We start from the raw sequence: 13,284 nt of genomic DNA, 5'->3' as shown, positions 1-13,284 counted from the left end.
TTTTATTAAATTTCTAAGTATTCTTATGTTATTATGAATGGAATTATTTTATTGATTTCATTTTAGAATTTTTGTTGCCAGTATAAATACAAGTAATTTTTACATATTGATCTTATATCCTATAACCCTGCTATACTCATTTATTAGTTCTTTGTGTGTGTGTGTGTGGAGGTGTGGGTGGAGGGTGTATGCATATGTATTCCTCAGGATTTCTGTGTACAGGATCATATCATCTGAGAACAAGGCAGTTTTACTTCTTCCTTTTCAAAATGAATGCCTAATTGCAATGGCTTGAACTTTTCAGTACAATGTTGAGTGAAAGTGGTGAAAGCAGACGTCCTTGCCTTATCCCTGATCTTAGAGGAAAAGCATTGTATTCTGTTTGGTTCTCTGGGATAAAGAAAATAACAAAAAAAAAAAAAAAAGAAAAGCATTGTGCATGATTTTAGCTCTGGAGTTTCTGAAGATGCTCTTTGTCTAGATGAGGACATACTCTTCTATCCCTAGTTTTTTGAGAGTTGTTTTTTTTTTATATCATGAATGGGTATTGCATTTTGTCAATCGTTTTTTTTGCATCCATTAAGATGATTATGTGGGTTTTGTATTTATATTATTATCGTGATATATAACATGAATTGATTTTGTGATGTTAAAGCAACTTTGCATTCCTGTGATCAATGTCACTTAATTATGATGTGTAATTCTGTTTATATATTACTCGATTCAGTTTGCTGATACTCTGTTAAGGATTTTTGTGTCTATTTTAGGAAAGATATTGTTCTGTAGTTTTCTATTCTTTTGAAACTTTTGTCATGCTTTATCTGAGTAATACTGGCATCATAGAATTAGTTGGGCAGTAAATGTTCTTTTTCCACTTATTTTCTGAAAGAGTTTGTGAAGGATTTGTATTATTCCTTTAAATATTTGATAAAATTAACCAGTGAGGCCATCTAGATCTGTGCTTTTCCTTGAGGGATGATTTTTAATAACTAACTCATTAAAAATTATTTAGATTGTCTGTGTCTTCTTGAGTCCGTTTTAATAGTTTGATATTTCCAGGAATTTCTCCATTTCATATAAATTATCTAATTTGTTGATATATAGTTGTTCATAATATTTTTTCTTTTTTTTTTTTTCTTTTTTTTTTTTTTTTTTGAGACAGAGTCTCGCTTTGTTACCCAGGCTAGAGTGAGTGCCGTGGCGTCAGCCTAGCTCACAGCAACCTCAAACTCCTGGGCTCAAGCCATCCCTCCTGCCTCAGCCTCCCACGTAGCTGGGACTACAGACATGTGCCACCATGCCCAGCTAATTTTTTCTCTATGTATGTTAGTTGGCCAATGATTTCTTTCTATTTATAGTAGAGACGGGGTCTTGCTCTTGCTCAGGCTGGTTTCGAACTCCTTACCTCAAGCAATCCGCCCGCCTCGGCCTCCCAGAGTGCTAGGATTACAGGTGTGAGCCACCACGCCCGGCCCATAATATTTTCTCAGTCCTTTTAATTTCTTTAGGGTCAATAGTGTTGTGTCCTCTTTTTCATTTCTGATTTTGGTAATTTATGTCTATTTTCTTTGTTTGGTTAGTCTAGCTAAAGAAGGTTTGTAAATCTTGTTGATCTTTTCAAAGAACCAACTTTGGGTTTCACTGATTTTTTTTTTCTTTTTTTGCTATTATCTTTCTGTATTCCAGTCTATTAACTAATTAATCTAATCTTTACTAGATCTAATTTTTATTATTTCCTTTCTTCTGCTTGTTGTGGGCTTAGTTTATTCTTTTCCTAATTTCTTAACATGGAAGCTTAGGTTATTGGAGATGTTTTTTGTTTACTGATACAAGTTTTTAAAGTTATAAATTTCCCTCCAAGCAGTGTTTTAGCCAAATCCCATAAATTTTAATTTTTTGTGTTTTCATTTTCATTCAGTTTCAAATTTTGTGTGTGTGTGTGTGTGTGTGTGTGTGTGTGTGTGTGTGTGTGTGTGTGTGTGTGTTTTTGAGACAGAGTCTCACTTTTGTTGCCCTGGCTAGAGTGAGTGCCGTGGTGTCAGCCTAGCTCACAGCAACCTCAAACTCCTGGGCTCAAGCGATCCTCCTGCCTCAGCCTCCCGAGTAGCTGGGACTACAGGCATGCACCACCATGCTCGGCTAATTTTTTGTATATATATTTTTAGTCGGTCAATTAATTTCTTTCTATTTTTAGTAGAGACGGGGTCTTGCTCAGGATGGTTTCAAACTCCCAACCTCGATCAATCCGCCCGCCTCGGCCTCCTAGAGTGCTAGGATTACAGGCGTGAGCCACCGCGCCCGGCCTCAAATATTTTCTTATTTCCCATTTGATTTATTTAAGGATTTCTCGGATTTCTGCTGTTGATTTAATTCATTCGTGGTTGGAGACCATGCTTTGTATGATTTGTATTATTTAAAATGTATTGAGACTTATTTTATGATTTAGCATTTAATCTGTCCTTGGAAATGGTTCATATGTACTGGAAAAGAATGTGTATTTTACAGTCATTGGGTTGAATGTTTTACATAATCAGTTTGACCGAGTTGGTTGATCATATTGTTCAAGTCTTTTGTATCCTTGATAATTTTCTGTCTAGTTGTTGTATCAATTATTGGGTGGCTGTAGATATCTCCAACTGTTATTATTAAATGATATATTTCTCCTTTCTTCCTTGTCAAGTTTTACTTCATGTATTTTGTGGTTCTATTAAGTGGGTATGTCTTTATCATTGTTATATTTTTCTGAAGTTTTGACTTCGTTATCATTAGGGAATGTCTCTCCTATGTTGTATAATATTTTTATTTTAAATTCTATTTTGTCTGCTATTAATATAGCCATTCCTGATCGCTTATGGTTACTGCTTGTATGGCATATATTGTTCCATCTTATTTTTCTTTCTTTCTTTCTTTTTTTAAGAGACAGGGTCTTGCTCTATCACCCAGGATAGAGTACAGTACCACAATCATAGATAACTGTAACTTTGAACTCCTGGGCTCAAATAATCCTCCATCTTCAGCCCCCAAGTAGCTAGGACTGCAGGCATGTGCCAGCATGCCCGGCTAATATTTTTATTTTATTTATTTATTTTTTAGAGGCAGGGTCTCACTGTGTTGCCCAGGCTGCTCTTGAACTCCTGGCCTCAAGCAGTCCTCCTGCCTCAGCCTCCCAAATGCTGGGATTACACGTGTGAGCCATCATGCCCAACCAATCTTGTCCCATCTTTTACATTTCATCCTCTTTATGTCGTTGAATCTAAAGTATGTCACTTTTTAGACAGCATGGAGTTGGATCTTGCTTTTTTTAAAAACTTGTATAATAATTTTTGTCTTTTGGTTGGGATGTTTAGACCATCACATTTAATATAATTATTGATATTGTTGGATTTACTTTTGCCATTTTGCTATTTGTGTAAGTCTCCTATCTTTTTTGTTTCTCTCTTCCCCTTTGATTTTTTTCCTTTTTGTTAAATAAATATTTTTAATGTATCATTCTAATACCTCTGTCAGTTATTTTAACTTTTTGATCCAGCAATCCCACTATTAGGTATCTATCCAAAGGAAAATAAGTCATTATATCAAAAAGACCAAAAAGACACCTGTATCCAAATGTTTATCACAGTACACTTCACAGTTGCAAAGATATGGAATCTACCTAAGTGCCCATCAGTTGATGAGTAGTTAAAGAATATGTGGTATATACTCAGCCATAAAAAGGAATGAAATACTATCATTTGTTGCAATCCAGATGAAACTGGAGAACCTTATCCTAAGTGAAATATTTCAGGAATGGAAAAAACAAACAGCACGTATTCTCACCAATAAGTGGTAGCCAAATGATGGGTACACATGGTCATGAAGTGGTGTAAAGGACACTGGAAATTAAGAGGAGGGGAGGTTGGGAGTAGTGAGGGATAAAAATTTATGTATTGGGTACAATGTACACTGTTCTGGCTATAGGCACACTAAAAGCCCTGACTTCAGCATTCTGTAGTTCATCCATGTTACAAAAATACTTGTACCCCCTTAATATTTTGAGACAAAAATTATTTTTAAAAATATTTTAACTTTTTTAAAAAAGTTTTTTCTTAGTTGTTGCTCTAGGGATTGTAATATACATTTTAATTTACCATAATCTACTTCAGATTAATACTAAATTTCAGTAAAATATAAAATCTTCATTCAAGTATAGTTCTATTTCCTCCTCCCTCCCATTTTGGCATGTATATTACCTGTGTATGTGTTATAAATTCAACAATAAAGTGTTACAATTATTGCTTTATACAGTTTTATTTTCTTTAAAGTAGTCAAGAAAGAGAAAAATGTGTCTATAAAATCTTTTTTATCATCTCACATATTTACAATTTCTGGTGCTGTTTATTTTCCCCTGATTATTCTTATCACTGTCTGAAGACCATCTTTTAGTCTAAAGTATTCTTTTAGTATTTTTGTAAAGGAAATATGTTAGCAATGAATTCTCTCAGTTTTTGCTTATCTGAGAATGTCTATTTTAGCCTTCATTTTTAGAGGATAGTTTTTGCTAGATATAGAATTCTTATCTTTTCATTTTAGCACTTTTAATATGGTATTTTACTCTCTCTATCTTCCATTGTTTCAGAGGAGAAGTCAGCCATTAATTGTATTGATTTTTCCCTGTACAGTAGAATGAGTAGTTTTTATCTTGCTGCTGTCAAGATTTTCTCTTTATCTATGATTTTAACAATTTGACTATAGAGTGTTTATGTGTGGATCTTTTTGTATTTATTCTGCTTGAGATTACTCAGACTCATGGGTGCACATATTCATGTTTTTCATCAAATTTGAGTGATTTTCGGCCATTGTTTCTTCAAATATTTCTTTTGCCCCTTTGTGTCTCTCTTTTCCTTCTGAAACTCCTGTCATACAATGTTGATAACTTTGGTCATGTTACATAGGTCTCCATAATATTGTTCATTTTTCTACCTTCTTTTTATTTTCTTTATTTTCTTCAGTTATTTGATCTCAGTTGACCTATCTTCAAGTTTTCTGGTTTTTTCATCTGCCACTAAAAATCTGCTATTGGACTTTTCTGGTGAATTTCTCGTTCCAGTTATTGTACTTTCCAAATCCAGAATTTCTATGTAGTTTCTTTTTTAAAAAAGAAATCATTTTTGTCTCTTTTTTGGTGGTCTCTCTTTGGGGAGGCATCATTGTTATACTTCCCTTTAAATCTTTAGTTATGATTTCCTTTATTTCTTTGGACATATTAGCTGACTTAAAGTTTTTGCCTAGTAAGTCCAACATCTGGGCTTCCTCAGAGATAAGTTCTGTTGACTGTTTTTTTCTCTGTATGTGGAACATACTTCACTATTTCTTTATGTGTCTCATAATTTTTTTGTCAAAAACATTGTATTTTAAATGATATAATATGGTAACACTGGTAATCAGATCTCCCCCACCCCCAACCCCAGGGTTTGTTGCTGATGTTATTTGTTCTTGTTCTTTTTTTAGTGACTTTCCTGGACTGTAGGGTTCATATCATGTATAGCCACTGAAGGCTCTGTTTGATTAGCTGAGTTATAATATAATGATTTGATAGAGATTTTCTTAAATATTTTAAACTGACATGTCTCCTATCGTTTTCCAAGGGCACTATATGTGTTGGGGCATGCCATGCTTTCCATGTCCCAGCAGTTTACAACTGTGCCTTAGCCTTCACTTCCTACTTGCACAGAGCTTCAAAGGCAAGCAAAGGTGAGAGATTAGGGTTTTGTCAGGTCTTTGCTGAGCATTTGCTCAGCCCTCCTATGCACATGGCCTTCTAGATCCCCTGAAATAGTTCAGAAAATTTCAAATCCCTGGAAGGATATCTCATTCCCCATATTTTTTTTTTTTTTTTTTTAATTTTTTGGCCAGCCTCTTGTTTGTCCCCACCAGAATTTCTGCTTCTGGCAGCTGCAGTATTAACCAATTGTCACTGGTATTTTGGGACAAACTCCCTGGGGACAGGGCTTTCCTCACTGAATGAGCTCTGAGTCAGGTGAAATGAAAGATTAGCTTGTGAATGGGCTTTTCTAGGGAGCACCAGGCAGGTCAGATAGTGACAGCTCTTTGGGGATGAGGCTTTCACTTCTTCCAGTGGCTGCTAGGCTGCTGGTGTTCATAGCTGCTGTGGTTCTGAGGCTACTGGTTTCCAAGGCTGCTATGGAAAACTGGGAAGAAGAGAGTGGAAAATGGGAACAGTGCAAGTTAAAACGCCAGAAAGCTCACCATTCTTACCAAGATTCAGCTATTTTTCTTGAAAAAATCCTCACAGAATTGTTGCAAGTCTTTGATTAATTATTAGGGTTCTGAAAAAGTGATTTTGATAGTTTTTGCCAGTGTTCACATTGCTTTTTGGAGAAGTGAATTTTCAGACGCCTTTTATCCACCATTCCAGAAATGCTTCTCAATCTGTTTGTCGCTTTAACCCCTATGCTTATTGCCTTTCTATTTGATATCTAAATAATGGCCTATATATGTTTATCGCAGCCATGGAAGTCCATTCTTTGATTTCATTGAGAGCTGCTTGAGAAATAAACATGAAATGGTTATTTATGAAGCTGCTTCAGCTATTATCCATCTTCCTAACTGTACTGCAAGAGAGTTGGCACCTGCTGTTTCAGGTTAGTTATATATTTTATGGCTGATTTTTATTTATGTTCTTAAATTTTTGGTTTAAGTTCCATAAGTCTACAGAATAGGTATTAAGAATGATTTTTGAACCTTAGCACTGTACTTACAGGCTTTGCATTCTGATAACTTATATGTAGTTTTAGTTCTTCTTTACTGCATTACTTACTTTTTTGAACTTTCTGTTTCCCCATATAAAACTTTTGAAAAAATTTAACATAGAAGACAAGTAACTTTAGGATCTTCAGTTTTCCTTAATGTTTAAAAAGCCCATTTGCTCTCATAACTGTCAATATTTCTACCATTTAAAAATTTAAATACTAATGAGTACTAATTCTTTCAGAAAAAAGTAAACTTTGTTTTCTATTTAGTTTTTATAGCTGAACAAAAAATGCTTTTTCTATTTTTGATATATTTTTCATGTGAATTTGTGATACTGTGATTGTATTTCCTTATGCATATTTTGAATATGATTCATTATGTACTATATTTTCAGCTATGTGATATATGAGGAAATGAGCAATATTTATAGTGGGTTTTTTTATTTTTTGTTTTTTAGTTCTTCAACTTTTCTGTAGCTCTCCTAAGCCAGCCTTGAGATATGCAGCTGTGAGGACCTTGAACAAGGTAGATGTCCCTTTGCTAACTATTGACTTAAATCAATAGTTATATTTTGCGTGTGTATATATGTTGTGTTTGGTTGAAAAACATTAAATGTGAAACATTTGGCTTTCTCTCTAAGATTATATTATATATCATTTATAGGCTTCACTTCTACAATACCTCACTTGTATTTGTGGCTTTAGGAATGGCCATTTTTATTATTATTTAGCTGAAGATTGTACCCATCATTTCTGACTTCTAAGCATTTTATATTCAAGAACCACTCTGTCCAGTATGCTGGCCATTAGCCACAAGTGGCTATTTTCAATTTAAATTAATTAAATTAAAAATTCAATTCCCCAGTGACACTAGTCACACTTCTTGTGCTCATAGCCACATGTAGTTAGTAGCTTTCATAGTGGACAGTGCAGATATTGAACACTCCTATAGCAGCATTGTCCAATAGAAACCCAATGTGAGTCACATATGTAATTTTTAATTTTATAGTAACCACATAAAAACTTTTTGAGGTAAAATTAATTTTAATAATATATTTTTACCTTAATATATAAAAAATCTTCTCAACATGTATTCAGTATTAAGAGATGTTGATATTTTAACATATCTGAAGTTTTTGACATCAAGTATATATTTTATATTTACAGCATATCTTAATGTGGATTAGGCACCTTTCAAATTTTGAGTAGTAACATGGGCTATTGGCTACCATATAGACAGTATATATTTTAGAAGATATAATACAGAAACAGAATAATTAATCATAAAAATTTTAAATAAAATGTTAATGTAGTAGAAGACTTCTCATAAGGCAGTACACAATCAATTACAAGTTAATTGTATGAACAACTGGAGAAGAGAGAAGTTTAGAGCAGCCATGGGAGAAGTCTGTATGGAACAATTCAGATTGTATTTTAAAGAGTTGATATAGGTCCACAATCCTTATCTGTAATCTTGGGGCCAAATGTGTCTCAGAATTTACTTTTTTGTGAATTTTAGGAAGGCAACATGGTGTTATCTCTTATATACTAACCCCAGTGGGCCTGGAGCAGCGCCCCACCATTAAGACACATTATTATTTTCGCATAAAACATGACTGTCCTCTCTGGGATAAATTAAGACTTAAATAGTTTCATTTATATTTGTTTGAGTCATATTTTACTTTTTAAATGAATTTTGATGCCAGTAGTTTGGCAGAGTGTTTTCAACTTTTCGGAATTATAAGTAAGGGATTCTATACCAATACTGGGACAGGCAGAGGTAGAACAACATCAACAAAAGCAAGGAAGCAGAATGACAGACCTGTTTTAGTGTCCATGGGTAATCCAGCTTAGAATTTGCATGTTTAAATGCAGAAGTGTTTTCTAAATGATAAGATTTTAACAGTCTTTGTTGAGTACTGTTTACCATGCTAGATCCTATTCTCAGAGATCCTAACATCTAGAAGAGTAAACATGCATAGACACATGTACTATAAGAAAATATGGGCCAACTATAATAAAAAAACAGACTGTGATGTTCTTAGAAAGTTTATAGGACTCTAACAAAAGAGGGTACTATGCTGTACTGTGCCAATTAATCATTTATCAAGAAATGTATTATACCTTATTCTTTGGAAACATTCTCCTTGAAACAATTACTTTTAATCTGTACTATCCCCTTTGGATTGCCACTTACCTTAATTAAAATTTAAGTTCTGGCCTTTATCAAAAGTCATTTGCTTAATTTTTTTTTCTTGCCCTTCCACAAGGTGGCAATGAAGCACCCCTCTGCTGTTACTGCGTGCAATCTGGATTTAGAAAACTTGATCACAGACTCAAACAGAAGCATTGCCACCCTAGCCATTACTACACTCCTCAAAACAGGAAGTGAGAGCAGTGTGGATAGGCTCATGAAGCAGATATCTTCTTTTGTGTCTGAAATCTCAGATGAGTTCAAGGTAAGAGTTCAACAAGATCAGGTTTTCTCCCAGTCTGTGGCCTGCCTGTTTCTTTTCTTAACAGTGTTTTTTGAGGAGCAGAAGTTTTTAATTTTTATGATGTCCAATTCACCAATTTTTTTTCTTTCACAGTTATTGCCGTGCCCTATCTAATCTTTCTCTACCTCCAAGTAATAAAGATATTTTCTTGTGTTTTATTCTAAATACTTTTTGTTTTTAGCTTTTACATTTTGGTCTGTGATGTAACTTGAATTAATGTTTGCAGAGGAAGTTCAGTGTTTTTCCATACTGCTATCCAGTTATTGCAGCATAATTTGTTGGAGAGACTTCCCTTTCCCTGTTGGAGCACTTTGGCATCTTTGTTGTCTGAAAAGCAAATAACCATATAATTGTAGGTATATTTCTGGGCTCTTTATCATGTTCCACTGATCCTGTTGTCAGTCCAATGCTAGTACCACATTATATTGATGAATGTAGCTTTATAGTACCTCTTGCCTGTCAAATAATGTGGTCTTCCAACTTTTTCTTTTTTGATATTCTAGTTCTTGTGCATTCCCAGATAAACTTTAGAATCAGTTTATTAATTTCTATAAAACAAAGCCTGCTAGTATTATGACTGGGATGGGTGTTGAATCTATAAAGCAAAGTGGGGATAACTGACATCTTAACATTATTCTTCCAATTCATGAATATGCTTTATCACTCCCTTTATTTAGATCTTCTTTAATTTCCCTGAGCAATGTTTTATAGTGTTTACTGCAGAGGTCTTGCAAATATTTTGTTAAATTTATATCTAAATATTTTTGATACCATTTTATTAAAATTTATATTTCATTGTTTACCACCAGTATATGAAAAAATATTTTTTAAAAAACTTTTCTATATTAACTCGGTATCCTGTGACCTTGCTGAATTCCCTTATTGGGTCTAATAGTTGTTAGATACATTCCTTGGGATTATCTATATAAATAATTACATCATCTGTGAGTAGAGACAGTTTTACTTCTTTATTCCCAATCCGAATGCCTTTCCTTTCTTTTTTTTTTTTCTTTGCCTTTTAAAAATAATACTTCTAGTATAGTATTGAATATAACTGGTGAGAGATTATCAGAGATGATAAAAAGAACAATAAATTTCAGTTAGTAAAATAAATAGTAGACAGATTTTATTGTTTCACTCTTTCTTAACACCCAGCCAAGTAGTATAACTGACCCTGTTTACTCTCTACTTAGTATATATCTAGACTAAAAAACAAACCTAGCATGTATATTTAAGGGGACATTTTGAATCGTCAGAGAACCTTGAGAGGTTATGGAGGTCATTTTTGTAAATATTTCTAAAATAAACCGGAAGGATGAGGAGAGTGGTTTTAGTAAGGATGTTTTAGAATAGGAATTGGCAAACTTTTTCTTTAAGGGGCCATTAAATACATACTTAAGGCTTTCTGGGCCCCTCTGGTTTCTGTTGCATATTCTTCTTTGCCTTTTTTTTTTTTTTTTTTTTAACAACTCTTTAAAAACTTAAAAACCATCTTAGCTCTCAGGCTGTACAAAAACAAGACACAGATAAGATTGAGCTATAGTTTACTGATTTCAGTTTTAGAACATTAAAAAGTTTATAGCACAAAAAAAATTGGTGAGGATATGAAGTTGGTGAGGATATGAAGCAATGGAAACTTTATGTACCCCCATAAACAACTACTTCTGAAATCAATCCAACATTATCTAGTACATTTGAAGATGTATGTATATTCTTTAAAAAACAAATCCTGGGATTTTACTTTTGAAACCAGGAAATCATTTCAATCATAGACATTAAAGTTTGCAAATGTCATGTTGAACAAGTTGCAGAACACCATAGCATTCATATAAATACTAAAGAACTAAACAGTGTATATTGTATGGGGATATGTACATATGGTAAACTGAAGAAAAGCAAGAAAATGGTAAAGATACTCAGGAGAGTGATCATCTCTGGGAACAAAGCAATGGAGCATACAGGAACAAATAATGGAAATGCTCTTTTTAAAAATCTCTATGGTAATTGCACAGGCATTTTCTTTTATAATCATTTGCTAAATATATATATTATAAATAGTATGAAATATGTCATGAGAAAAAGAATGAAAAAAAGAATAAAATCATTTTAAATGTTTAAGCTAAACTTTTCTACAATTGGCAGTATCTCTTCCTGTATCACTAATTTGCCTAGTTTTTTAACCTTATAAAATAAATCCTCACCAACTGTGAAAAGCTAAGTATACTATTGAATATTGTCCGTGATTTTCTATAGTTTTTAAAATTCTTGTTTTCTATCTCTCACTGAATGGAATTTTATGATATAAAGTGGTTGATCACAACCCAGTATCAATTACCACTGTATTTCACTGGATATGATGCTGCCTCTAGCCCTCCACAGTGTTTTTCAAAATGTTTTCCCATTCTTTAGGGTCTTCTAATGATAACTTCTGTGTAAACATACATGGTCATTTAGGAAGGAAATAAAGAAATGAAATAGTTATTGTTGGGAAGCAAGTTTGAAGAGTCAGGGAGGCATCCTAAAGTTGGAGTTACATCAAATATCTTATCACCAAAAACTTACCAAAGTAAATCTATATAATCATTTGTAGATATTTATTCCTCTGTGTCTTAAATCTTCAGTAAGAATGACTACTATGCAAACTGCTCTTTTGTCTCTTTTTTTGTCAACTGATTTACCTAAGGTAACACAGTGAATTAGCAGCAGAGTTAAGACCAAAACCTAGGCTTTCTAATTTCAAATGCATTTCCCCCTCAGCATAACATTCTGCTTCTTTCTCTGCTACCTAACATTTCTGTGTTTATATTCTTTTTTACAGATGGTCTCTTCAAGACTATCCTCCCCCTTTTTTATTGTCTGCCTTTTGGGACATCTTTGAGTTCAGGTATTGATTATGTTAGTTAAGATAAAAACGTTATTAAAGCATTATGGGAATTCATCAATTGGATATCCACATGGAAAAAATGTGAATTTTAACCCCACCTCACACCATACACAGAAATCCATTTCAGATGGATTGCAGATCTCAATATATAAAGCAAAACAATAAATGTTTTAGAAGAAAATGTAGGAAACCATCATAACCCTGGAATAAGAAAAATGTTTTAAAAATAAAACACAAAGGAATTTTGATAAATTGAATCTGATTAAGGAATTCCCACTTATCAAAAGACATGAAAAGGCAAGCCATAGAGTGGGAAATATTTGCGGTACACATGAACTGAGCCTTAAAAAGCTCAATTTGAGAATTTATAAAGAAGTCTTACAAACCAAAAAGAAAAAGGCAGATAATAAAAACAATCCTAAGTCTTAAAAAAGACCTATAAAAAAGGATATAATGGCCATGAACATACGAAAAATTTATAATCATCAAGGAAATACAATCAGAACCATAGTGGAAGTTAATCAATCACTAGAAAGGCTGAAATGAAAAAGTTGGAAATACCAAATGTTGATGAAGATGTGGAAAACCAAAACTTTTATACACTATGAGTGGGAATTTAAGTTAGTACAGACACTTTGGAAAACTGTTTGGCAGTATCTACTAAAGCTGAACATGTGCGTATCCCAATGACCTAACAATTTTATCCCTTTAGTATGTTCCAAACAGAAATGCATATATAAGACCAATTTAAAATGTCAGGCTAAAGAGTTAGGAGTTGGAGGCAGTTTTTGTGGTGGTTAATGGAATGACCTTTAGAATCAGAATCCCAGGGTTTAAACCCTGATTCTACCACTTATATTAGATGTTTGCCTCAAGTGATTCATATAAACTCTTGCTGCCTCAGGTTCTTAGGCTGTACTATGGGAGATAATAGTACTTACCTCATAAGAGTTATTTTGAAGCCTAAATGAAATAATAATGATCTAAGTATAATATTCCAGTGTTACTATTATTGTTGTTTTATGTGCATATAGTATAGAAAGAACTACTAGTCCAAAATAGGTATTTTAAAATCTACACACACAGAATAGTTGAATATTGACTAAGTTATTTGGATTCTTTTTCTTTTTTCTTTTTCTTCTTTTCAGTGTAG

The 13,284-nt window shown here is 33.3% G+C and overlaps 1 protein-coding gene across 1 annotated transcript in view; it reads left to right on the top strand.

Moving 5' to 3' along the window:
• Positions 1-13,284, top strand: part of COPG2 (coat protein complex I subunit gamma 2) — a 117,305-nt gene that overhangs the window by 61,901 nt on the left and 42,120 nt on the right. The window contains exons 10-12 of the mRNA XM_076006613.1: positions 6,508-6,641; positions 7,208-7,275; positions 9,020-9,208. Coding sequence (XP_075862728.1) covers positions 6,508-6,641; positions 7,208-7,275; positions 9,020-9,208 — 391 coding nt within the window. The remainder of the gene's footprint in view (positions 1-6,507; positions 6,642-7,207; positions 7,276-9,019; positions 9,209-13,284) is intronic.

This window comes from Microcebus murinus, chromosome 9 (genome assembly GCF_040939455.1).
Source record: "Microcebus murinus isolate Inina chromosome 9, M.murinus_Inina_mat1.0, whole genome shotgun sequence".
NCBI lineage: Eukaryota > Metazoa > Chordata > Mammalia > Primates > Cheirogaleidae > Microcebus > Microcebus murinus.
The sequence above is the reverse complement of the archived record's forward strand: the minus strand, read 5'-3'. Positions and strand labels throughout refer to the sequence as shown.